A 27403-nucleotide genomic window follows, 5' to 3' on the forward strand; every position below is an offset into this window, starting at 1 on the left:
CAAAGTAGGTCAGAGATAGCATCTCAGCAATTCTCAGATGCTGGGAAATTCTCCTTCATACACTGCCACTGCTTATTCTGATGCCATTATCTGTGCTGGGAAATTCTCCTTCATACACTGCCACTGCTTATTCTGATGCCATTAACTGTGCTGGGAAATTCTCCTTCATGCCCTGCCATTGCTTATTCTGATGCCATTATCTGTGCTGCAATGGTTCCCTTCTGGGCAGCTCTACTCTGCAGTAAAAACTCATTTAATTCCAGAATAATTATCAGAGATTGGGGTAGAAAGTCAGTAACTCTTGTTCTGAAATAGAGCGTCAGCCTGGTGAGCTACTTGTGGGTAGATAGAGTAGAACACCCTATTTTGCTAGTTAAGCTAACTGTGGATTGCCAGAAATGCCATAATTTTTTTTCTTAGATGACTTAAAGGCAGAGCAATGACACATCGGTAGGACAAAATGGTATTTATGTTCCCTGCCAAGGGTTGCCAGCAATTCCTCTGGGTACCATGAGACTTTTAAGGAGATGTGTGCTCCTCCAGTGAGGAAGTGGCTCTGCAGAATCCACCATGCACGAGTCTCCACACAGAACATTTCTTCTCATATGTCCCATGTTTCACCTACAGATAAAGGTCTTCAGCTACTGTACCTTGTGAATGACTTGCATGTAGTGTTTCTTTTTAATACCCTTTGGTTGTTGGCATAATGCCTAATTAACCAAAAACCACAAAAGTTACCTGCAGGAACTAAGATGAATTAGGCTGAAAAGACCACCATGAGATAAAATCTCCTTGGCACTCAGGTCTATGAGAGGTTAGTTTGAGCTGGAGTCCCAGCCAGTGCTAACACAGTCATCAGCACCTGCAGGTCAGGTAGGTAGAGTTAGGCCCCACATTTATCTGCCTGCCTTTTCAAGGAGTAGGCATCCTTCCACTGACTTCCATGATGTTGTTCTATGGCTCTATTTACAATAAACCTTCTCTCTCTCAGTACCAAATGCAGCTCAATTGCTATTTCGTCATTATAATCAGCCATGTAAGAACCAATAACAACAACAGCCAACAACTTTTTGTATTGCTATTAAATTTAAATTCTAAATAAAAGACAACAAAGGCATTCATTCACCAGAAGAAATTTAATCCTTCTTTGTAGGAGATATCACTTACATTGTCTTCTCCTCATGTGTTCTGGTTTATTTTCAATTCAGTGTCCTTCATAAGGACATATTGCTTCATGTTTGTTTAAAGCTTTTTTTTTAAATTTTACTTGCTGTTCTGAAATATGTCACAGTTACATCTGCTTTCTTGTTTTCATGTATTTCTACTCAATTTTGTGAAGTTTGTTGAAAACCTGAACAAACATTTTAGCCTGATTTGACATTGCAAAATTCTGCTACAAATACAGTTCTTTTCAATCTGGATTGCAAATACTGAGCATTCCTGGAGCCAAATAGCATGCAGAGATACACTAATTACTGCAACAATTTAATTACATTATTTAATTACATTTAATGCAAATGCTGAAAGCCCATTTTTACAGAGATTTTACTTCTGTGAAAATGGTGAATTTCCACTTGGGAGTGATTTTTCTTTTCACAGCACCGAGGAAGGCAGAGATTTGAATGAGTGCCAGATATGCTTTCATTAATATTGCCATACTTTGTTGCAGCTGTGGTGTTTTTATATAAGACTTGAAATTAAAAATGTTTTCAATTAGATACTCTCAGAGTAATTTCCATTGCAACTTCCAATTTAGCGATTTAGATTAACCATGTGTAAAAAGGCAGAATGACTTTTTTACTTTTCTCCTCTGGCATTTGGCAGCACATCTAGGTGTAATGGCTGTGTGGTGTGTTAAACAGACCTCTGATGACAATTCATAGCTTTGGATTGTTAAATTTGACGTGTCATTCTGCTATTTACCATGAATGATAAGAGAGTTTTTTGATGAGCATCCTTAGCTGTCAGCTTTAAAAGATGACATCAATTAAGTATTTTTTTAAAAAATCATATATTTGCCTGTTCATCAGAAGAGTGTCTCTCCATCCCTGTTTTCCACTGACCTTGGAATGAGCAGGTATTAGTTTATTTTTTGAAGACAGCGAGGAATGTTCTTTGCAAAGGGCTGTTAATATTGAGAGATCAGGCAGCACTCCAAACATCATGTGGGCTAAACACTTAACTTCCAATAAGCAGATATTCTGAAATCTTTATTTCAGCAGCAGTCTCTTCACCCTAATCTTTAAAGCATCTGTTTGATTTGTCAGCAGTTCTTACTGCACCAGTGCACTTCCAAAATAAACAAACTAACCCAGCAGCAAGGAGCAAGCAAGGCAGTGGGTAGCAAGTGTTCCTCAGGTCTTTTTGTGGTTTTTTGTATTGAACTCTTTGAGAAGAAAGTTTAGAGAAAATGGCCTGAGAAACTCCCTTCTCTTTCCTTTAATGTCCCACCTGTAGTGTATTTACTTTCAGTTACTAGCGGATATTTAGCTGTTTTCTGTCCTGGGCAGCATCTCAGGAGCCAGGAGGGAGGGTGCCCCCAGCACAGGAAATGCCCTGGCAGGCAGAGCCCCATCCCAAGGGCTGCAGACAGGGCAGGCAGAGCTGCCAGCAGTATTCCCTGCAGCCCCAGACATGGAGAGGGATTGGCCAGGGCCCTGCAGGGCACCAGGCAGGGTGGCAAAGAGATGCTGCAGTGCACACATCTCCATGGGGCAGATGAGCTGCCAAGATGCTCCCAGGAGTCAGGCTGGGAAGCAGCACCTCCAGCACAGCCCTGGGCTCAGCTGGAGCAAAGCCCATGGGCAGGGTGTGGGTGGAACCCCCCAGGGAGGCTTATCAGGACAATTGAAGCCTAGTCGTGCCCTCCAGGCTCCAGTATCACAAAGTAATTATGTAATTTATCACTGTCTTTCATCTTCCTGGCAGGGGTTTTTCATAGATCATTTTGGCTTTCCTCATTAGTTGTCTGCTTTCCCAAAGTCTAGTTCATTGCTATCAACTCTCCATTTCACATGCTGCCTTTGCCTTCCCCCTCCCCAGGATTAGGCAGCAGGTATGTGGGGATTTAGAAGAATTTTTTATTTAATTCCTTCCCTCATTCTCTCTCAGGAACTCTTAGACCAATGAGCTTTTAATAATGTCCTTAAGCAGCACCAAGTTCCCAAGTACATTGATTCCTTTTATTGGAGCACTAAAAAACCCATCCCATTTCACTTCTGCGCATTTTCAGCTTTGCAGCATCAGCCTGGTCATCACATCACTGTTAGAGGCATAAACTGCAAGGAGCCTTAGGGAATTTACTGTCAGTAAGGTTTTGGGAATCTGGAATCTGACTGTAAGTTACTAGCTGAAGGAGTAATGCCTTTGGTTGTAAGCATTTTGAGGCAGGAGTCAAATCTTTGCATGTGATTAACCAGTAACTAACGCACCAAAGTCCTTGCTCTTATTCAGATTCTTGTATTTAACTATTTGTGTGGTCTATGTAAAACAAATAGAAATATTTAATTGCACTGTAAATGGGCTTGCCCATCTTCAGAATATTTTTGATAGACTCCAGTGTTTTTTAAATTATTGTAGAAATTCTTGACCAGTGCAGAATCTAAGTTGATTAAATAAACTAAGAATGAACAACAGCCCAAATAAGTAGCTAGAATGACCAAGGCTAGAGCTTCACAAAGAAAAGCAACAAGCCGTTCTTATAGTGAAACACAAGAGCTTCTCAGGCAACAGTAAGAAAAGGACATCCAATTCCCATTGAGATGTTAAGGTACACCCTGACTGAACTGTAGTTGATCTTTCTTTGCATGGTACTTGTTCTGGGTTTGACTTTTGTTGTTGAGAGGATGTTGGTAAATAGAATGAATATTTGCCTTATACTTGCCTCACATACCTCATTGTCTGGTTCAGCCTCTTTCTATTTAAAGTGTTTTCCAGACAGTCTGCACAATTTTAGAATTGTTTTTTCTTTTTGTGATTTTTCATTTACTTCATTCTTTGCATAATGTACTGTTCAAAAGCACCCTTTTTTTAGCACATGGCATTTTTATGTGATAGAGATTGGAAAGTTGTGATTCATAGATTTTTTTTTTCCTTCTCTAAGATCATAAGAGTGTACAAGCACTCATATCAAGAAATATGGTCATACAAATGGCAAAATAAATCTGCATTTTCATTCATGCTGCTTTGAAACTTATTTCCTGTGTGAACTTCTCATCATGAAGGCCAGATGGAAAGACATGTTTTACATTTTCATCCACTCATATAAATATACGTGGGTAATTTACAGAGTTGGAAAAGAACTTGGGTTGTCTGTATCATAGTTTACTCATATGCTTACAAACTGCATCCTTTTGTCTGGCTGTGCATTGTAGCTTTATCCCTGTAACCTGGAGTGTTGTCCATCACAGAACTGGTTCATGGAAAGGTTTCTTTTATCCCTTTATTCTGAATTAGGACATTGGTGGTGCAAGGCAAAGCTGGGACACTGCCTTGTCTGCCTTGACAAAGCCCTTCCCTACTCACCTGTATTATGTTAACAGACTGTTTGCTGTTTGTTCCTCTTTCTTTTCATCTCAGATCCTGAATTAATGTTGCAATCTGTGCTCCCTTCTGTCTCCCGAAAAATACTTTTTTAATACTCTATTGAGGTTAGTAGTCAGTACGAGATTTAATGAACATGGATGAATAATACCAAAATTAAAGTCACATAGTTGTTTTATTTGTAAGCATGGCATTTATCTCAAAACCATTTCTTTTACAATTTACTAAGTTCAAACTAGAGTTAAATACCAGGTCTGAGAGTCCAGTGGATTTTTCTGTTTGGAATGCTGACTCACTACAGTACTTACACTCACTACAGCACAGTACAGCTCCTCCATTTTTTCTTGTCTGAACACAAATTCTATTACAAACAAATAATTCTTATGGAAAAGGAAGATCTCTGGGTTTTTTAAGTGAAGATGTTAATAATCTGGGGTGGGCATATGAAGTATCAGGATAGATTTTCAAATCTGGTCTCTCCTACTGTTTCAGATAACGTCAGTAGGGATTTTTAAAGCTGCCTGAATGGGTAGCTGTACTGAAATTAAAGCATTTTTGAGTGACAATCTCTGAAATTTCATCCCCATATAGCTGCATTTAAGGTTCTTAATTTATTTATCCTCTGGTGCTGCCTATCACTGTTTTTAACTTTTTGATGTCCAGCAAAGGATGTAATCATATGGTTGTGTCAATGAATATTATTTAGGGAGCCAGTTTATCTCCTTTTCCTTATTCAGGCTTTCTTGCAGGGAGATGTAAATTGTTTTATGGGCTATCTAGAGCCAGGGGAGAACGTAGGCTAGAGTTAACCTCAAGGTTTCCATCCTGCTGAGGAGGGAAATTGTTGTCAGTCTATTAGATAATGATCCAAAGATGCAGCAGAGGGCAGAGGGGAAGACATTTGAGCCCCTGACAACGTGGCTGTGGATAAACACTGCTCTCTGACTTGCTTCATCTCCACAAAGGCAGCCTGGAAGGAATGCTGCTTGGAGAAGTTCAAAGCTGCACATGCTAATGACCAGCTGCAGAGTGAGTACACAGCCCTTGGAAGTGGTCCTTCTTCCAGCTTTCCAGGGCAGGAGAGAGCACTGGAAACAGAAAACAAGATTTTTCACTTTGCTCCACATCCAAGCCTGCTGGACCAGCTGAGCAGGGGAGGCTCACAGACCTGTTCCTTTGGGTTTGCAGGCTGCAAGGATCCAAATCCTGGCTGGCTGTTGACAGGAGCTTGCCTAAATGCAAGGATATGCCCTGAACTGAATTTGTACAGAAAGCAAACTTTCTTTGGTGTCTGCAGACAACACCAGAAAAAACGTGGGTTGAGTGGGTGAGCCTTAGCTGAGGTCTGCTATTTGCCAAATAGCTAAAAGCTAAGAATGAGGTGGTTTTGTGGTGGGGATGGCATGCTGGGATTAAATTTGGATTTATTATGGAGGTAGTACTTTAAATGTAATGGTAATGCTCAGAAATGTATCCTTTGGAAACAGGACATTCTGTGCCAATTCCTTTCATGAACCAAGGCACAGTATCATTACCTTTATGATTTGAATCTTATTTTGCAGCCTCCATCACTTGTGTCTGAAAGGCCCATTTACCACAGACAGCAGCCAAGGTCTCAGAATGGCTCCTGGGCTGAAATCCTGCTCTCTGCCTCACAGAGTGAAGCAATGGAATTATTCTCTTCTCTGTCCTTTGGAGCTCCCTCACTGAACTTACAATCAGATACCTCTTGCTTGAAGTTTTGAGGCAGAAGTAAATGAAAAAACATCAGGGCTTTACTGGTAAAATGCAAGAATGGCTGGCAAGATAGAGAAGATAAGTCTTGAACTTTGCAATTAATAATGTTAGAAAGTTTCAACCTTTGCTGATTGATAATTGCTTTAGACCAAGTAAATGGTGCTTCTTTTGACTGAATGAATACAGCCACATTTAAAATGATTTAGAGAACTGCCTGGCCATTTAATATAGGTCATTTGTAAAGTACTGAATTTAATTATGACATGGATTACCATCTTCAAAACAATTAAAAGAACACAGCCTAGTTTTTAGAGAGAGACTGAGGTACAAATATAGCATAAATGCTGGGTTGGCAAATCACCCCTGTTTAAAGACTGTGCCTGGAGGTAGGACCCAGTGTACTGTGTCTTTTATGTGCCATTTTCCCTGTGCGCTCACTCCTTTGATTCTGCCCTACTCATTTCCACTGCTCCTTTCCACTCAGCAGAGGGATTGCAGTCCTCTGATTAGTGTTGGACAAAGGCAGACATGAAAAATTGGGTGGTGACAGGCTGTTTCTTTGGACTTCAAGTCTCTCCTGTAATAATTTAATGTATATTCTCTGTGGAAGGGAACCCTTCCTCTGCACAATGAGAGAAGGAGTGAGTGTTTGAGTGCCTCAGGTGCCTGCTATGTTGTGAATGCAATGCTACTCATAACAGATTGCTGTGCTGGGGAGGGTAGCAGCGGGTTTGGGAGCTGCAGTCTACACAGACATGACTAAATCTGTTTCATCTTTCTCCTCTGAGAATCTCCCTGGCGTTTCTATTTCTATTCGTGCGCTTGAAGGATTTGCTGAAGAGGAAAGTTGCTTCACAGACCAGAAGCTTAGGGAGAATTTTCCCCTTCTGAAAGAGAAAAGTGTCAGTCCACACGTCATTGACAATCATTTAGTCTTTGGGGAGTTTAAGAAGTTTGTCTGGATATTTAAAAAGTAATTTTAGGGGAACCAGTTCTTTCCCATAATGGTCCTTAGTGGACTTTTTTAATCCTTTTAAAGAAAGTATTTTAGTTTGGGGAAAAAAAAAGGGTGGGAAGCCCATGTGCCAGGGAGAGAAACCATGGCCACCACATAAAGCCAATGGGCTTAGCACTTACCAGTGACCAGCAGCCACCCCCAAAACCTCTTGGTGCCCACTTAAAGTATGGGGTGTGAGGTTTGTGAAGTTTCTTTATGCATTTCAGGAAGGCAATTGTGATATTTATCTAACTTCAAGGTTTGGTCTAGCCAGAGGAAAGAGTTATGGTGTGTGTTGCTTTCAGAGACTCAAATATTACCCTCAAAGTGTGTCGTGCTTTTAGGAAAATGATAAAGCCTCTTTTTACTTTGAAAACAAGGAGCACTGCATGAATTATGGTGACACAATTTATGCCATGCATGTTTTGTAGAGAGTCCTTCCAAGGAATTAATTAATTTGTGTATGCTACAAAGTAGGAAGAGTTTTTAAGTTCAGCTTCGGTATAGTTTCACCATAAAATGCATGGCCAATCTGCTCATCATGCTGTGTTGCAGGACTGTGCAAGATGTGCTTTGAAAGTAACTTTCAGATGATTCCTTGTTTAGAGAGTTAGGATGTAGCTTTAAGCATGGATGCTACAAAGTCAAAATAAAATTTTTCTGCCTTCATGCTGCAGCTGTTGGTGATCATTCTGGCAGAGCTTTACTGTGAGGAAAAATGCTTCCTACAATAGCTCAGTAACACAATAATATTCTGATGTCACTTTTGGACTGGAAGTTGGGAGTTGATATATTATTGTGAGGAAGAAAAATGTAAGGGAATATATCTCAGCTAACTTAATGCTTTCAGATTTTTACTGTAGCTTTGCAAATTCTGGTTTACTTGGCTCTCCTCACTGCATGAATTGTCTGAAATACCAAACTCTGCTGTGTTTGCTTTCTCTTTTATGCCTTTGCAAAGTTCTCAATTCATTCTCTCGTCTCTCTCTCTCTGTTTCTCTCTTCTCTCTCTGTTTATTTTCTTTTTTGGTGGGGTACCCTGAATCTCTGAAGCAGTGCAGGAGGCTGAACAGGAAGATGTAAAGGTGGTAGTGGATGCCCAAGCTCCGAAACCAACTAAAAAAGCCAAGGCAGCAGCTGCGAGCTGTCAGAGTAGCAGCACCAGAAAGGAGAAAAAAGGGAAGCACAAAGGTTAGCTGCATGCAGCTGCATGTCAGATGTTAAATTCTTTATTTTGCTGTCCATTCTCTCTCTTGTTTTTTGCATAATTTGTTTGAAAATCTGAAAATTGTCTAAAAGTAATTTCCTGAAATTTTTCTGAGGTTGGGAAATGTATGTGACTTGGTTGTGTCTGGACACGTACAGCCTTGGAGTCAAAAAATTTGTAAATGGAGTCTTTTGCAGAGGAGAGTGTTCAAACTGCAGAGGAGGAAGAAAGTTCTGAAGGAAAGATGAAGGTGTTTTCTTGCAGTGGTAAAAAGAAGAGAATCATCTTATAAGAGTGTGCTTTTTTAGATTATCTGAAACTAATCTTGTTTGGAGAAGCAGCCTTAAATTGCAGCTGCTTCTGTCCAGACTCTGAGTGAGGTTTAAACTATACAAATTAGAAGAGGTTAAGGGGACATTTTGAAAATCCATTCAACAAAACTGAGATAACATCCTCAAAGGGATTTTTCAAGTCATTTCTTCAGTGTTACTTTGTCCCACCTGGCTGACAAATGGGAGGTGTTGGTGTGAAAAATTTTCTGCAATGACTTCGTGTACAATGAGGTAGACGAAAAAAATGCACTATTGGTAATGACAAAAGGGTAGGTAGAAATGACATTGCCACTCTTAGATTTACAATTTGAGCTAGGTGCAAGAAGTAATGAGCTACTTTATTGGTAATTAAATATATATATATATATATATATATATATGTGTGTTTACACACACAGAAAAAGAGAGGCTGTTGCACCACATACAGTTACTTTTTATGTGGTGCTGAATGACTAATGAAATGAAATAATTTTCCAATAAATTGCAGTTCTTGGATGAGGCCACTGTAACACTGTCCTGCCTGGGCTGTACTGTATTCCTGTCTTGTGCATGTCCAACAGTTTCTCCACTGTTGCTTCAGTGAGAAAGTAGTGTATATCCTTGACAAGTCTCTGTAAAGATAGCAGTGACTAATAAGGTTAATTATTGAGGTCAATGTATTGGGGCTTATCTGTAGGGATTTTGCAGGACTTGAGCCTACCTTAGTCAAATCCTTTGCGTATTGCAGCTTAATTCTTGAGATCTGAATCTACAACATCTCTCTCTCTGTAGCTCTGACTGCAAGGGAAGCTCCAGGTTTTACAGGCTTTAGAGCCTGGCCCTGAGCTAAAGGCTGTTCATATATTTGAGAAAAGATGCTGTGTGTCAAAGGTAAAATTAACTCAGTGTAAAAATTATTGGCAAAATAAATGAACAGAAAGTGAATGTTTCCCAGTTTAATGTAAAAAGTAATGACATTCCAGCATGGTAATACAAGTGCCAAGTTTTATTTTGAGGTACATCTTGCTGAAGAGTAAAAATTCTTTTGCTGGTTTAAAAGGAAACCTGAAAGGGAGCATTATGTGAGCCAATACTTAAATCATGGTTATGGCATAGCCTTGAGGCTCTGTTTCATCTCATATAATACCTCTTTTGACATACCTGTGTCTGTACTGTGTTCAGAACTGAAGATATTGTGCTGCAGAGTTCTTTTATTATCCCACAGCAGGTAACACCTAGTATTTTTCTCACATGCCAGTTATAATTTTACTCATCCTCTGAAAAGTCCCCCAAGCAGGCAAACGTTAGCCTATGTTAATGAAAGCAAGTTGTGTCAGTGAAAGTGAAGTCACTTTGTGGAGACTGAGAACTTTGGCATGCTGACCCTGCTCCTTGTGTTGGGAACTAATATTTATAGCCCAAAAAACCTCAGCCTCTGCTGCAATTCTTACTGCTCATCCTGCTCTGCTATGGGAGCTTTCCCCTGGCCTTCAACATTTGCCCATCAGTTCCAAGTTTTCAGGGAGTGGAGGTGTTATTCATCAATTATATGTCAATTATAGCAAAGAAAATGCTGAGTATCTCCTCTCCTGAAGTTCATGTTGAGGATTAGAAGCAAATAAAAGCCAGACAAAGTACATTCAGAGCTTACATATAGCCCCTCATCCACCTCATCTACTTTTTCTGTACGCTGGGATTTAGCTGTTCGTTCATGTATAATTTTACCCTTGGAATAATATCTGGTTTACCTTTGACAGTTGTAAACTTGGGAAGATTATGACTGGATTTCCAGTTTTCCATCCTTATCAAAGGTGCAAAATATTTTTTTGTTGGATGTAAAAGTAAAGCCAAATGCATCCTTAAAATTCCAGAGGGATTTTGGTGATAGATCCACTACAGACATAGCTAATTTTGAATTTAGGAATGAAGAAAATGCAAGTGGTAACAGAACCCTATAGTAGAACTTGTATTAATTTTCAGTTTTCAGTTACTTTTAAAAATAGATGTGAATATTAAGGAAAGATTTTTTATAACAGTGTTGAATGGATTTGCTAATAACTTCAGATCTAACTATAAAAATGGATGAAGGGGAAGTGGTTTTATGCCATGTTTTAGCACAAGGGATTTTGTTGGGGAGAGTTCATTGGTAATTAGAGTAAATCTTGGGAAATTTTAGATTGTGCTTTTAGCTGTGCCATCACTTCAGGTTGTCTCCACTTTTGAGTGTAACCTTTGTATGTCCTGTAAATGAGCAGGATGAATGCTGAGGGGTAAGTGCACTTAACCTGCTAAAATAGCATTTTAAAGGTTTTTGTTAGTATTTAGCTATAGTGGACCTTCCCTTTCTAAGCATAGCCTAGCTCTTTGTGTTTTAAGAAAAAAGAGCACTTAGAGCAGATCCTATGAATAAGAAGCTAATTCAGAGCAAAAATTGTTGAATTATACATGAGTAGCTGTTGAAGCTGTAGTGTAATGAGTGCACTCTGGTTTTAGATGTGTAATGCTTTTTTAAGTGGCTTGAAGAGTGATGAAGCTGTGATCAGAACAATGTGCTGAAGACAAACGTGAGAGAAATATCAGGTTTAATGAGGTTACACTGGCAGAGGAAAAGGAATGTAGCTAACTGCTCATGTCAGTGCACTTTGTAATTCTCTGATGGGTAACATGGTATTCAGCAATTTTTTCTAAATCTGTGATTATTACTGGTATTTCTTAATGGCAGTATGCACTGTGCACTGTGCCTATTTTTAAAAAGAACCATAATTTTTGTGGGACAGAGCCTGGAACTGCAGTAAATTGATGACATTTTGTAGTAGCTTAGCTCATTAAACTGGTATTTCTGAAAGCTTCAGTCTCACAGTTTATTGCTTGGCAAAATATTCAGTATTGGAAAAAAATCCCCCAGATGTAACAAATGCATATGTAAAATGGTTGTCTTTCAAATGGAGATGGTGGATCAAAATTTAGTTTGATTTGTGGCAGATTGGGGTGATTCAGGATGACATTGAACCCAGTGTACAGCATCACTGGGTGGTTCAACAGAAAAATCATGCAAATTAGTGAAAATATTTGCAGCAGGAACCTATGAAAAGTATGCACCCTACATAATATTACAAAACCAGAGCATGTTTAGCTATCAAAGATCTTGATGAGTCTTTAAAAAAGGAGATTCATGAAAGTATTACAGGTGCATAGTGGTGTCATTGCTTTGTTTGGAAAGGTTTACAAAGGAGTTAATAAATATATAGGATAAAGTGAATTTTTTGGCTGTGTGCAGTGAATGGGGCAAATCAGGAAGAAAAAATGGAACTTTAAAAAAACCCAGAAAAGCATGAGAAACCAGGAGTCAATACCAAGTGAAATCTGCTATGAAAATTCAGGAATCATTCTGTGAAAAGTTATTGGTGCTTGGTTGGGTTTGGTTTTTCTTCCCAAAACTCTTGCACTTAGACTATTAAGTACATTCTAAGAAAATTCTAGGAGATTCTGCTCTGAACTGCCATAGACAACATAAATGAAGATTTCTTTCTCGTCAGTGAGACCAGAAACTGGATGTGTTTAAAATACCAAAATAAACAATAATTTCACAGCAATTTTACCTTCAATGTAAGTGGTACATTGTGTGTTTCCTGCTGACTTTCTGGGAGCCAGGAAGCTGAGGAGCAGCTCTGACACACAGAGCTTTTCCTGCCAGGGTGGCTATTCCATGTTTTGATTTGGTTGGCTTCTCCCATGTTTCCTCTCTCTTTCACGCCTGTCTGAGTGTTTTGATTTGTGCATCCTGTCCCCTTTTCCTATGTAACAAGCAGCTACATTAACACTGGCTGGCTCAGAAAGCAGCAGCAGTTGTTGGGAAGGAGCATCATTTCTCACTGTAGCACTTCCTTTCTGATGGGGGAGGGAAGCTCATGGAAAGTAGATCTATCTCAGATTCCCTGGGCACTAAATAAAAAAGGTAGGAGGAACAACAAGTGAATTCCTGTAATTTCTAGATCTGACAAACCTTTCAGGCTGTGCTTTGGCGACACCAGATGAATTTGATTGTGAAGAAGTAATTTTGACCTCCTAAGGGTAAAGATTTATGAATGTATAGTTCCTGGTTACAGTTTTAGATTGCATCAAAGTAAGTATGGAGCTGAGTGCTCAAGTATTTGCTTTTATTGTCCTGATTTGGTGCTAGCAATAGTCCAGTGGAGGTTTGGACTAAATGACCTCTAGACATCTTTCAAAAAAGAATTTCTATTTACTCCCTTTCCCTCTGAACAAACCCCTTTGTAATTTTGCAGTTGCTTGAACCCCTGTCAGTGGATGCACAGCCCCTAGGAGAACAGGAATATAATGGGAAGTGGCTTAGAAAGTAATGACAGCAGGGTTTGCTTTAAGCCAGTTTCTCTAAAGGGTGGAAACTATTTGTTCTGGTGTCAGATCTCCCTGGGATTCCCTGTCCTTGACCATAGGGCAGGCCATCCTTTGAAGGGCTGTGCTGCCTTCCCCCAGCTGGAGGGAGAGCTGCTCTGCAGAGGCTTTGGATAGCATTTGCACCCACACCATTGGGTGTTACCCATGTGGATGTGACTCCTTTGTCGGAGCAGTAACTGAGCTCAGGAAATGTGTGTTCTCTTCCAGAGGCCTCTGCCTGACCTTGGTCAGTTCTCCAGGTCTGATCTGCAAAGGGCAGATCATTTTATTAATCATATTCTTAGTCTGTGAGCTTCATCCATCAAACTTGTGCCTTAAATGCTCTATGAAATGAGAACAAGAACTTCCCTGTCCTGCAGCTCCTCATTTTTAAAGCAGGGACAGAATTACTTGTTTTCTATGCTATGTTTCTTCCCTGATACATAATCATTTTTCCATCCAGGAGTTTAGATTACCAGCTTTTAACAGATTGGTGCTGCCTATTTATAAATATTGTCTAGAAGATTTAGGTCTAAGAGAACACAGGCATTGATGAATAGTAGTTTGCAGGCTATAAATGCTGGCAATGCTCTTTTATTGATGCTTTTCTTTTTTCCCCAGTATTGCTTTGTTTTAATTTCTGGTACTTCTGGTTTTCATCTGGGACATGATCATGCTAAAGTGTACCAAAAGGCCTTTTCTGAAGGGGCTGGTATTCTGAGGGTTGTTCCAATCTTCTTTCCTCTCTGCCCTCCTTCACATTTGCCTCTAAAAAATTCCCCTTTTTTCTTAGCAGGTATTCAAGGCTATCTCTGTCAGACTTTTTCTCTACCTGATTTTTGGGATGCACTGTAAAAAAATGCTGACCATAGCAATACCAACTCTTTTGGCACAACCCACTCAGCTTCTTTGCCTCTTTTGGCCATGTCCTTAAGCACAGAAACTAGAGATGAGTGGTTGTTTTATTACACAGAGAACCAATCTTCTAGGGAGTGGATGAAAAGCAGTCAGTGAGGCAAAGAGGGGGAGAGATGCCCCTTGAATATCATGGTTACACAAGCTTGGAGGTGTTTTCAGATGTTTTCAGACTTTTGGTAGGTAGTGGCAAAGCTGCCTTTTGAGCCATGGCTTACAAAGATGCACTTATACCTCATGATATAGAAAAATATGTATGCATGCCTCCATTTAATCCCATTTTACACATGCATGTGTAGCTACAAAGATTATGCACACACACAAGTATTAACTAGCTAAAGCTGCATTTGCACCTACAGTGTTCTAATGCAGCAGAGGCTTTTTTTTTTCATATTTTTTTCTTTTTTTTAATCCTCTCTGTCTTGCTACATATTTCATTCCCTTAAATGTGCTCACCAGTGGAACCATTCCTAATGCTTAATAACACACTCTACCAGTGATGCACTCTTCAGAACACTGAAATTGATTTTTCTTCTCTAAAACTGTAACCTGCCAGTGCAGCCTTTGTCCTGACTCCTAATAATACACGATGTTCCTGACAGCATGGGATGTGAGTGCAGATGTTCTGCAGGCACTGGGGAAAAAGCAGCCTCAGTGCAATCTCCAGTGCTGCTGAAGGCATTTCATTTGCTGCAGATCAATGTCTGCTTTGAAGAGGAATAATTAAGGTGTTTTGTTCCTTCTCAAAAGCGCTCTCAAAATTAGGTTTGTATCATCCAGTGCTTAATAAGGGGCTAGGTATGATATGCATGAGGCATCCTGTTAAACTCATGCATGCTTAACACTTTTGAAATTCAGAGTATTGAGGTAAGAACCTATCTTTAGGGAGCAACTGTAATGATAATGGTTAATATTGTAAAGCTGTTAAAATACCACAGAGGATCTGGGCAGCTACCTGTCTGTTCTAGAGCACCTTTGCAGTGGTGCTTCTCCTAGGGTAAATATTAAGAAAAATGAAGTTCCTTCACTGCCATATTATACCTGCAGCACAGAAGATGATACTGTTTATTCTGTATCATGCAGAACTACTTCTGAAATTGTCATCCTAGCAAGGTCACAGAGACATTTCCATGGACTTTATGTAGCCCTTCAAGGCTGGATGGACAGATTATTTATTTGCTGTTAGTCGTTGTTGTTGGCTTTGCTGCAAGTAAATCAGAATTTGCAGGCTTGGTGCAGAAATTGCCAGGGTCTGTGTAATGCAGATGAAGCAATAACTCCTTGTGGTCTTGAGCTCTGTGGGTTTAACACCTCTGCAGTGTCAGACTGCATCTCTGTCAGACTGTTGGGTGGCTGCACAGCCAGTGCTGTTCCTGGGGATATGAACCACTCTTCTTCCCACTTGTGCTTCGTATTGCAGTGGCAGTGACAGCAGATATTGCAAAGTACAGTTCAGCGTGCTAAATGTATAATCCAGCTGTCTTTTAATACAACTTGACAGCTGCTGGCAAAGCAGGATGAAATGGTATTCTTGGAGATTTCTGCTACAGATCACAGTCCAAAAAAAAAAAAAATCCCAATCCCTGCAGCTCCTTCTCACAGGGTTTATTCAGCTCTCTTTGGTGTGAGAAGCACCATATTCCTCTACTGAATTAGCTTTTTGAAGTGCTTGCTGACTCTCCACAATGTTGCTTGCTTATTAACAAAATTTCACAACAGCAGCAGTGTACAGCTCATGCTATTTATTATATCTATGAAATGAAAATATCTGTATCATGAAAATATTACCATTTTTATAGATACAGAAGTGCATTTTTATATGGCTGATTTAGTAGCATATTCCAGCTCTGTGTCTTCACTAAGAGCTGAAGTACATTTGCAGTCTGATGTTTTACCTCACTGTCCTGAAGAAACAAAATGAAGTTGGCTTGTGCTAAGAGCAACCCCCCCTCTTGTTTTCTTTTTCTCTCTTTGGAGGTGGTTTACAGCCATAAGGAGGTAAATAAGTTCTTTCTGGCTGTGGTCAGGAGTCACAGGATCACAGCATGGGAGGCTGGAGGTGCCTCTGGGCACTGTGTGGTCCCTCAGCCCTGCTCTCAGCAGGTTGCTCAGGACCTGGTGCTTGGTTGGGATTTAAGCATCTCAAGAGGATGGAGGTTCCAGGGAATATGTAATATCTTCCTTATGGTTTTGCTTTGATGCGTTAACTGTATGGCAATTTTGCTAACTCAGGTGTATTTAGGCTTGTTAACATGCTGCCCCTCTGTTGGATACACTGCCAGATCTACCTGTGAATTTTCCAGGTTTTTGAAGCTTTAAAGTATTTCATGACAGCAGTGGTGTTTATATAAGGATATGGCATAACCCAGGACTCAGGTTCATCTGTTTCTGGATCACTTGTGTGCCATTATTAAAATTTTATCTGTTTTCTTTGTCAGTTTTCTCTAGTGTGTCTCTTTTCTGCTTAGTTTTCAGTGTTTCTGGTGCATGGGGCAGGTGTGCTTTGGGGTGAGGAGCGCACTGGTGAAATCCTGATTCTCTCCTGGAGATTCTCCAGTGCAGTATGTGGGAAGTAAAGTGTTTGCCTTGGAGGCTAGCTTAGTCTTGTTTAAGTCTAGAAACACTATTGAATGTGAACATCCAATTTGTGGCTCCTAGAAAAGCTGCTGGTTTTGTGAGTGAGAAATTCTCTTTGCAGTAACCTGTGGACACAAAGACAACTAAGGCTTTTGCTGCTGTCTCACAGGGATTGATGGCCCAGCTGCTTTTCAAGATGATGTTCAGAAGATAGGAAGTCACGTGCAGATTCTCACTGTTGGACAGTCTAGCCATGATGAAGATGATGGGGACAAAGTGGCTACTGGCCAACAACAGCAAAGCAAGCAAGATCTTAGAACAGCAATGCAGAAGAAAGGTCAGTAGCTAAAGCCTCCTTCATGTTCTCACTGCTTACTTGACGGAAATTAACTCACTTTTCTATTCTCACTGTCAGCCCTAGCCTAAGCACAATTTGTTAGTTCTGGATGAGTTCTCCTCATAGCCTGTTAGGCTCTGTTCTGTGTCCTAAAGAAATCCAAAACCCCAAACCTAAAAAAATATAAAACAATGAAGCTTTGTCTTGTCCCAGGGAACAAGAGCTCTGCAGGCTCTCAGGGATGACTTCCCCATCTGCAGTGCAGTGCCATTATTAAGGTACCAGGCAGATGCCAATGCTCACATCCATCTGTTCACAGTTTTATACTGTACAGCTCTGGAAATCACTTACTTGATGGTTAAAAACCAGCATGAAATAGCAACCTTCAAGCTAGAATATTAATTTCAGTGGTGCAGTCAGTTACACACTGTTCATGTTTTTGTAGTGTCAGTTCAGGGTTGCAGAGGTGAAAAGTACACCAAATTCTGCAGCATTTCCCACGCAGAGTCCTCAAATGTTCTGGAATTTCTGTTTCCAGAGGCATGCATGCTTTGGGAGATAGACTGTGTATGTACACATTCATGCATCTGCCTCTTCCTTCCTGCACTGTTATCTCCCCTTAGACACCAACCGTAGGAAGGAAAAAATAAAAATCCCCAAACCCTCACAAAGCCTTTGCTGAAGACATTTGCTTTGGAATTGTTCTTCTTCAGTGTACAGCTTTTGAAGCAAAGATGGCTCAAGCCAAGAGTGCTCTGATGCTTTAAGAATAACCTCTTTGTGTATAAAGAGCAAAATGTAAGTGCAAACTTGACTCGTGTAGAATGGACTATTCATACCTAAATGCTGCCTCTTGTCTGCAGAGCAGTTCTCACTAGGATTCATTTTTTCTGGGACGTTACCCTGCAGATGTGAGCAGCTCCAACTGAAATGGGCAGATTTTCTCCAAGTGTGCTATTTCCTGGGCATTTGAGTCGCAGGGGTGTTGGGCATGAGTAACAAGTTCTGATCTGTGTGGTGATTGTGTTGCCTTAGACCATGGCTCAGAATATTTAATCATCAGGCACACTACTAAACTAAAGCTGATTGACTTAAAATGTACCCACAGACTTTGTAAATTAGGTCACAGCACTCAGGTTTTTACTCTGGGGGACACTTCTCATTTTGATGGCTTTTTGCCAGGTTATCATATATTTTTATTCTCCCCAAAATTGTATTTCTTTTTAATAGAAACAGAGAGTGGAAATTTTTTGGTTTGCCTCTGTATATTCTCAAATAGATGATACAATCTTTTTTACCTGGTCTGAGTATACTCCTGCTCAGAACAGACACTGTTCAGAGTGAACCACTAGTGTGTTTCAAGTTGAGGAGAGGAGGACACTTTCATTTAAATGTGAATACTGAGATTCATTCATTTATATTAACAGCAGAGCTATGCTGGGTGAGACACAAAGACAGATATTAAAATAATGCCAGCAGCATCTCTGTAAGTTATTTTTATTATGTGTGTATTGTTTGCTGCTTGATACCAGCAGAGGATGCTTGTTTTGAGAAAGTTTTGAGTATCCCACCATTCATGTGTTACTTTATAGGGAGATAAATCTCTTCATGTGGCTTCCCACTGCCACTTCGCTGCTTGTGGCGTGTCCTTACTGGCATGTCACCTGAAAAGTGTTCAGAGTTGCTGTCTCCCATCAGGGCTTCTCTTGCATGGAATAGGAGCAGAAGGAGAAGTGCACAAAGATAAGGCGCTGCAGGAAGGGACCTGGGCCCCTTGTCCATGACAAGTTGAACAGGAGCCAGCAGTGCCCTGGCAGCCAGGAGGGACAGCCCTATCCTGGGGCCATCAGGCACAGCATCACAGCCAGGCAAGGGAGGGGATTGTCCTGCTCTGCTCTGAGCTGGGACAGCCTCACCTCGAGTGCTGGGGGCAGTTCTGGGTGCCACAGCATAGGAAAAACATTGAACTGTCAGAGAGTGTCCAGAGGAGGCCATGAGGATGGTGAATGTCTGGAGGGGGAACCCTATGAGGAGTGGCTGAGGGCACATGGTCTGTTCAGCCGGGAGAAGAGGACACTGAGGAGAGGCCTCATTGTGAGCTTCAACATCCTCTTGAGGGGAAGAGGAGGGGCAGGCACTGATCTCTTCTCTGTGGTGACAGTGACAGGACCTGAGGGAATGGCCTGAAGTTGTGTCAGAGGAGGTTTGGGCTGGATATCAGAAAAAGGTTTTTCACCCCGAGGGTGCTTGGGCACTGGGAACAGCTCCCCAGGGCAGTGCTCACAGCACCAAGCCCAGCAGAGTTCCAGAAGCATTTGGACAGTTCTCTGGGACACATGGTGTGACTCTCGGGGTGTCCTGTGCAGGGCCAGGAGCTGGACTCCATGATCCTGGAGGTTCTCTTCCAACTCAGCTTATTCTGTGATTCTGTGAAATGCTAACTGGTCTCATGGCAAAAGCTGAATCCCATTGGATTTGCATAGTCCTAGTTCATGCCTGTTCTGCTCTTTGGCATTGACCTGGTGGAGAGAAACTTCTCTTAGCACGTGTCTCTCCTTCCCCAGTGAGTCAAGCTCTGTAACAAGACAAGAGGTTATAGGCTACTGAGTGTGAAAAGAATATGCCACTTGCAAGAAAATGCCAAATGTTTTATTTGATTTCTCCATCTGTTGGAAATTGCCATCCTAGAATAATTTTCCTCCTGTAGGAAATATTCATCCTTTTAATTTCCAAAGTGTTAATCTGTAGTGTTCCTCCCTGGCAAATGAGTCACTAGGACAGAGTCAGACTTCCATAAGTTTTAACACTGAATAACTAACTTGTAGTCCTCACACTTATCAGTTTCCAATATGTCTCTGTAAAGGGCATGGAATGAGCAATTGGGTCTTAGTTCTTCTTTGCCACCTGAAGTTTGGAGATTTAGAGAGGGAATCAGTTTCATTTCTGGATTCCAGAACAGTTGCTCCCTGAAGCATTTTCCCCCCAGGTTGTGAGCGCAGATGTTTCTAAGGCTGGCACAGAATTTTCCCCTCTAAAGTATTGGTGGTGAAATAGTGAGCACAGGTGTGGAAATAAACCAGTTCTGTCTGTGGATATGAATTATGGCTTTATTGTGCAGCTGCCAGCTGAGGAGATGGACTGTGTCCATTACCCATGCATAGAGCCTAGAACATGATTGTCCTTATTAAGAAATAATGCTTGTGATTAATGAGGGTGTGATTAATAATGAATGAATTCTACAGGCTTTGAAAATATCTGTTGACCTGTGAACTCAGGCCTCCCTTGCATAACCAGGTCCTATTGAAAGGTTTTGCTGTCGTGCTCTGTGGTGTATGTCAGCACTGGGGGAGCTGAAGAAATGGATAATGAGAGCTTCACAGGGCAGCTGAACGCAATGCAAGCATTGCTTATGCTCCTGGTTTACTTTTACACCCTCATTCTTATTACTCTGGTGGTGTTTCACTCTCCAGTGTGCATCTGGATATTCTAAAGGGATATGCACTGAAGTTACTGGAAGCAGCAATAAAAGCAAAAAGTATTTTAATGCCTTTTTTGCTGTCTTTTTCTTCATCTGTTCCAAAATTTGAACTGAAGAAAACCATTACTGAGTCTATGTCTGCTGTTTATATTTCTGTACATCAGTTTGGTTTCCTGTCTGCTTGTTACAGACCAAGTTAATATTTTAGAAGACTAAACTACAATAAAATAAAGTCTTTATGCATATCCCTGGAGCTTCCAGAAAAACAGTTCAGAGAGCCTGATTTCATCTTTTCATGATGGGGACACAGTAGGCACGGGGACTGAAGCAGAATTTAGGCCATCTGAATATGAATCTGAATACTTCTTACAATGTTACTGACTCAATATTGTGTAGAAACTGTGTGTATCACTTATGTCAGTCAGGTTTGAGGGTTTTTATTTTGTTGGAGTTCCAAAGTAGGCCCAAGCCCCACCATGCAGTGCACATCACGCACAGAAGCACAACTGCTCAGTGTCAATGGTGTTTGCTGAAGCCTCAGCTCTGTGACCCAGGGCTTTTTCACTTTATTCAAGGTACTGAAAGCGAAGATCACAGCAGGCATAAGCAGGTAGAAGGTGAATTTGATGGTGCAGTGCAGAAATTGTGAATCCAAGCAGCAGCTTTGTGGCCCTGTCCCACAAGTCTTTAGCCCTGTGTGGAGTCCTCTTGCCAGGTTATGCTTGTTCACTCAATGAAGGGTTTGCTGAATCAAACCCTTGGATTTTTTCCTTTCCCAGATCCCCATGCAAATACATCCTGGTCCTCTTCCACCTCCCAGTCCAGTCTTGTCGCCCTGGATCATGTTCCTGGTGAGTACAGAAGGAAAAAGTTAATTATGTCCATGCTGCTTGGCTCTGGAAATCTGCATTTCATTTATCCTTCTACACTGGACTTACCCATATTGGGAGTTCTGGACCAAGTGATGTTTTTTGGTTTTTTTTTAAAGGATAGAATATAGCCTGTAATATATGTAATTTAGAGAGCTTGAACTTGGATATGGGGTGGCTTCATCTGCATGATACTCTTTGAAAAACTAGGCCTGGCAAATGTCCCACCATTGATGCTTTTTGCTGCTAAGTTCTATTTGATGTTCAAAGTTGTGTTTCCCTTTGAAATGTCTAAGGTTTTGAATTCCTGTAAAGTCAAATTTTCAAGTGCTGTAAGGCAGTTCCTTTGGCCTGGGCTGATACTATTCTTTACATGAAATAAGATGCAGGAGAATATTCCTTGATGTGAATGATTCTTCTTGGTCTGGTCTAGGATGTGCTCTTCAGCAGATCACACAGCTAAAAGTGTGCTGTGCAAGGGCTTGTATTTTAATTGTGAGGGTTTCCAAGTGGCTCTGCCAGGTTGTCCTCTCGGCTCCAATTTCAGCTTTATGATTTTGTGTTGTGTTTGAAGTACTTGATTGGATGAAGATGATCTGAATTTAGTTATTGACCAGATATTTGCTCCTGTATCACTGGGTAACTTGATCCTCTCTGTGGAATGGAAACCATGATGTTTCCTGTCTCTTTCACTTGAATGTTTGGGCTTCTCAGGAGAGCTGCTGTCTGACCCATGTGTTCATGCTCTGCCTCACACAGTGAACCACTCTCACACACCCCCTCACTCACCTGTGAGCCTCAGGGTGCAGCAGTCTGATAAGTGGTGTTTTGCAGCAGGTTATGGGCTGCTTTAATCCATCACTATTTCACATAAGTGTGCTGTTTTCTCCTCAGGCATTTCAAGTAGCATGAATTTTGATGAGGAAGAAGATGAGGAGGATGAAGACAGCTCCAGTTCTTCACAGTTAAACAGTAACACCCGGCCTGGTTCTGCCACGAGCAAGAAATCCAATAAGGTAAGGGGAGAGTGCTGAAGAAGGGGTGTGCAAGCTGCTGTGGGCAGCATGATTTCAGGCTGCACTCAGGACAGGCCTGGCTCTCTTGTTCTGTGTTTAATATGCACTAGAGTCTCACCACGGTGATTTACTGTGATACCTCTCAGGCTTTGCAAGAGCTAGCAATGAAAATAATGACTTGGAGGAAAGAATGGCAAATATTGCCTGAACTTGAATGAAGAGAGAAGGAAACAGTAAATATTTACCTTTCTACCTCCTGCAGGTGCTCAGAGGGATCTTTTGTTTCCATTGACTTTTTCTGGGCATTTTCCCACCCTGTTCTCTCTGCTACATAAAATAAGACTTTAGCTGGTTCAAATATTCTAAATCACAAGCTCTTGCTAAACCAGTTGATGGTGTCCTGCTCTTTTATATACTGCACTGACTTCCCATCTTTGTTAGATCTCTCTGGAGCTTAAACTCTTGCTCCCTATGCCATTCCTTCCTTCCTTCCATCAAAGGTCACCCCTATCCTTTCTGACAGAAGGAGTGTGGTGGGATGGGAAGGTGTGAGCCAGGGTTTGCTCTGCAAGCCCTGTACAGAATTCTGTCTGTGCAGCCAACCTGTTCTGCTCCACCATGTGGGTCTGTACACAGAGCATCAGCAAGACAATATGACCCTTGGTTTCACTTTTTAAAAGTGCACCTTCTATCAAATGCCGTTCCTTTGTGCTTATAACCTTGTTGTGAATGGAAATAAAAAAGCCCTGAATTTTGCTTGTTGTTTTAGGAAGCGGCCTCAGCCCCCAGTCCTTCCACAAATGAGCCTCTCATAGATGTGGATGACCTGGAGGAGTTTGCTGTCAGACCTGCACCACAGGGGGTCACTGTCAAGTGCAGGATCACAAGAGACAAGAAGGGAATGGACCGAGGGATGTACCCTACTTATTACCTCCACTTGGAAAGGGAGCATGGTAAAAAGGTCATAACATAACTTGAATGGCATACCAGTTGCATCTGAATATTAAAAAACAAAATTAATAAAAATCTGATGGAGTCTTACAAAGAAAATGTAATCTTATATTTTGAATACATTTTTGCTTTATCTAGATTGACCCTACAGGCTTTCCAAAGCCAAACAACATTGCCACTTTCTTCCACTGCCTTTCTTCATATGTGTAATTATTTGCCTTAAATAATCCATGCATGGCACCTTTATGTGACTGCCAGCAGTTGGGGCTCTCTGCATTCTGTGGCCTGAAAAGCATCTACTTTCAATTCAGCTGGAAGAGCCAGTGCAAACTAGAATGAAACATTTAATAAAATAGATCAGATTTAATTATTTAAACCATGAATAATGGAATGAGTGGGTGAGAAGTCATTTTCCCTTACCAGATATTTTTTTCCTGGTTTTGCTAAATCCCAGGAGATCTTCTGCTACTTTGCTAGTGATGCTTGAAGACAGAAAAATTGCTTATGGTTTGCTTCTATCAAAGCAGGAAGTGGTGTGTGCTAACCCCTTTAGCAATCTAGAATGTGTTTTTTTGCATTGCTTAGGTGTTTCTGTTGGCTGGAAGGAAACGAAAGAAGAGTAAAACCTCTAATTACCTCATCTCTATAGACCCAACTGACCTGTCTCGGGGTGGAGAGAGTTTTATTGGAAAACTGAGGTAAACACTGATAAGTCTAGGATAGAAAAATAAAGATAATGCAAAGTTCATTTGATATTAAGAAGTCTGTAATTTACTATGTCTTCTTAGTTAGAGGCTTGACTACGTCATGTGATCATGGTCTTAAAGATCACCAGTATCCAAGGCATGTTTTCAAAAATGTCACAAGTACTTACAGGATCACATTTTATTAAAAGTCAGCAGGACTGAAGCTCTTAAGTGCTCAAAGACCAAATTCTCAAGGGTGTACCGGCACAACTTATCTTAATGGGATTTTCAGAAGTGCATGAGTACATTGTGTCTAGCCTCTATTGATATAAATACTTTGGAATGCACTGTTACACAGTCTGATAATCCCTTTGGTTTTGCCTGTTCCTCAAGATCCAAATTAGTTATTTACAGGTAGTGGAATTATTCAGAACCACATGTTCCTTTTCTGTCTGTCCCCACATTGTACAGCCAGTCTGCTGTTGATCCCTCCATGGAGCCTCTGGGTGTGTGTTCACATCATCTGTGCCTGCACTGTATTTTGCACTCCTTCCCATTGCAATAGGAAAGATTTGATCTCACTAATGGCTTTATAAAAGTCACTCCCTATATTCTTACAGAGTTTGGTAGTCAGGTAAGAAAGCAGATGGTTTTTTAGCCAGTAAGAGTATTTTAAAAACCAAGCAGACCCACAAAATAACCCCACCCAAGTGCTTCCTTACAGCTTTCTTGTATTTCCTAGTTTGCAAGATGTTATCAGAAATCTCCAGCATGATGATAAGGGACCTTTAATATATGCTTTTGTACTGTACGTTTACATTTTTGTCATTTTGGCCTTTCATCCAGGAATTGCCATGTAGCTGGGATTAGAAATAAAAACTCTCTGTGCCCAGTATTTGCCTTTCTTCTGTGGCCACAGTGCAGTAAAGGATACATGTCTCGGGCAGCCTTGCTGACAAATGGTGATTGGATTTTCCATTTTTTTTGGTAGATCAAATCTTATGGGAACTAAGTTTACAGTTTATGACAATGGAGTAAATCCAATGAAAACAACATCCAGCCTGGAGGCGAGTACCCTGCGTCAGGAGCTAGCTGCTATTTGTTATGTAAGTACTGCTCACAGGCACAGCATGCAGGAGGGGCAGCTCACTTTCTGAGGCAGCACACTGAATTTCCTTCTCACTTATGATTATGTAAATCAGCATTCAGAGTTTGATGTAACCAGGCAGCTGATCTCCACCAGAGAAACCGGGAGGCTCAGTGCAAAGCAGAGGTGAAAAGTGTTGTGCACTGAACAGGGCTGCCCAGTTCTCACCTTGGGTGAGAAGGGGGAGTTTGAGCTCTTACATAACCCTCTGGAAAGGGTAGGATCACAGCCTGCTGGTACCACCTGAGGGAACCCCCTGAACTGGGAAGAGTTGTGCACATGGCATTACTGCTCTACTGTATGATTGTTTGTTATGGTGTTTTGGAGGAGGCCTCCCTGATCCAAGCCATTGGTAGCTGACAGCTAGGCCTGCAGCAGCTGAGATTGGGATAAAAACTCTTAAAACTCCTTTTTACCAGGAAAAAACCCAAGTAAAATCCAAAATTTGATTGAATGAGAGAAACCAGGCTCTTACAGGGGAGTAAGTAGCATTTGTCGGGAGCAATGCAGACAATCAAGACTTGAAACACAGTTGCTGGATGAATAACCTTTTTGGTGAGAGTGTTCTTTCTGTACAGAAATATTTGGGCCTAAGAAACCCTTCCAGTGAAAACTGGTATGTTGGCTGCTACAGAAGGTTGTCTGATTTCACAAATCAACAGCTTAGATAAAAATATCCAAGAATGACTTTTCTGAAGAGTTCCTGCCCAGATTTAATCAAGGGTGCCTGGAAATCTGTAAGGCTGAGGTCCACCACATACCCCATGTATGCACAGAATGTGTTCTCAGAAGGGTGAGCTTTGGGCTGTGGGGAGCAATGCATCTGGAAGATTTCCATGAGCAAGGAAGCTGAGAGCCATCCCTTCCTTGCAAAGTGCTGGGAGCTCTGAAGGAGGGCAGTATTAGCTGCCAGCATGTTCTCTTCCTGCTGCTTAGGATGCAGTTTTAATGTTGCAGATGAGCAGATACATATCCATCCCTTCGTGTTGGATTTGAAATTCTGAGAATTTCCAAAAATTCAGCTTGCAGGATTTAAAATGAGACTCCAGGGTTTGAGGTCACTTTGAAGTCTCAGTAGAAGCCTAGCAGAACATACATGTTTAATAAAGGTAGTTTTACTGGTTTATATAGGATGGCATTCCCTGGAGCCAGGCAACTAATCTGGTGCAAACTGGAAGGGCAAAAAGAAAACCAAAGCCAATTTAAAAAAGTTACATATTGAGAAATGTAGGCATTGCTTAAGTCAACAACAAACAATACTTGAATGATGAACAATACCAAATAAAAAGCTGTTGTGGTCAGCAGAGGTAATTAGAAGTGTGGGTGTTGGAAAGAACCAAACTATAGCCACTGTTTGGAGAATGGGGCTGAGATAAGCTGCTTTTGTATGTCTGTAATCAGCAGTTTGAAACAGGTACATTTGTGTAAGAAAATTACTTGTTCCATTGATGTTTTGGTACTAATGGAGAAAGGCAGCAGGCTTGCAGGTGTGCTGTGGCCAGAGGACAAAAGGAAATTGGAATTGTATTTAATTTCAAACTAGCCAGGTTTGCTGAAGTGAGATTATTGTTCCTGGCTGCAGCAGAACCAGAGCAGAGAGTGCCAGGAAGAGCAGAGCTGAAACACCCTTGTCCTAAGGTAGTCTTTTAATTCCTGCCCTGAAATTTCCCCTGCAGCAAAAGCTATAAAAATAATACTTTGAAAGCACCACTCTGCCTCTCACTGTCCCTCAGCTCATCTGAGCAAGTATCCATGTGGAGATCAAGCTGTACCCAACTTACTGAGCATGACCTGCAGGTGTAATTTACATAGGCAGAAAGTGGTGCTGCATCTGTGCCTGACTGTGGGATAAATGTGGTGAGGGCTCTCTTTGGGAGCTCACCTTGAGATGGGTTTGAAGCCACAGGAACAGAGCTGGGCAGGGTCAGAGTTTCCTTGGGTGCTGTTGACCACTTTACTGCCCTTGTGTTGGCAGCCCAGCCTATTAATAAACCTGCAGCAGCACCTAATGGCTGATTGCAGAATCGTTGGCAAAATTTATCCAGGAGCAGTGAGGAGCAGCTGTGCCACTGGTAGCAGGGTTTTCTGTGAGGATTTTCAGGCTTTTCTGATCCATAGGACCTCTCAGTTCAGTTTGTTTCAGATTCCAGGAAGTGAGCCCAGCTGATAGATGCTCTGAGGTATTGTTCAGGTTTCAGTACAGTAGCAAGACTCTGTGTTCCTACTCAAACCTCA

General features: G+C 41.2%; 1 protein-coding gene across 9 annotated transcripts in view; it reads left to right on the forward strand.

Moving 5' to 3' along the window:
- The window catches only part of TUB (TUB bipartite transcription factor), a 137092-nt gene that overhangs the window by 100646 nt on the left and 9043 nt on the right, over positions 1-27403 (forward strand). For 4 of the 9 annotated variants that reach the window (XM_005486627.4, XM_014266724.3, XM_074543402.1 and 1 more), the window contains exons 4-10: positions 8330-8467; positions 16854-17021; positions 21279-21350; positions 22263-22384; positions 23154-23345; positions 23921-24033; positions 25013-25127. In XM_005486627.4, the coding sequence (XP_005486684.1) occupies positions 8330-8467; positions 16854-17021; positions 21279-21350; positions 22263-22384; positions 23154-23345; positions 23921-24033; positions 25013-25127 (920 nt within the window). The remainder of the gene's footprint in view (positions 1-8329; positions 8468-16853; positions 17022-21278; positions 21351-22262; positions 22385-23153; positions 23346-23920; positions 24034-25012; positions 25128-27403) is intronic. The other 5 variants (XM_005486628.4, XM_005486631.4, XM_005486632.4 and 2 more) reach the window with 5 other exon arrangements.

This window comes from Zonotrichia albicollis, chromosome 6, assembly GCF_047830755.1.
Source record: "Zonotrichia albicollis isolate bZonAlb1 chromosome 6, bZonAlb1.hap1, whole genome shotgun sequence".
In the NCBI taxonomy this organism is placed as follows: Eukaryota; Metazoa; Chordata; class Aves; order Passeriformes; family Passerellidae; genus Zonotrichia; species Zonotrichia albicollis.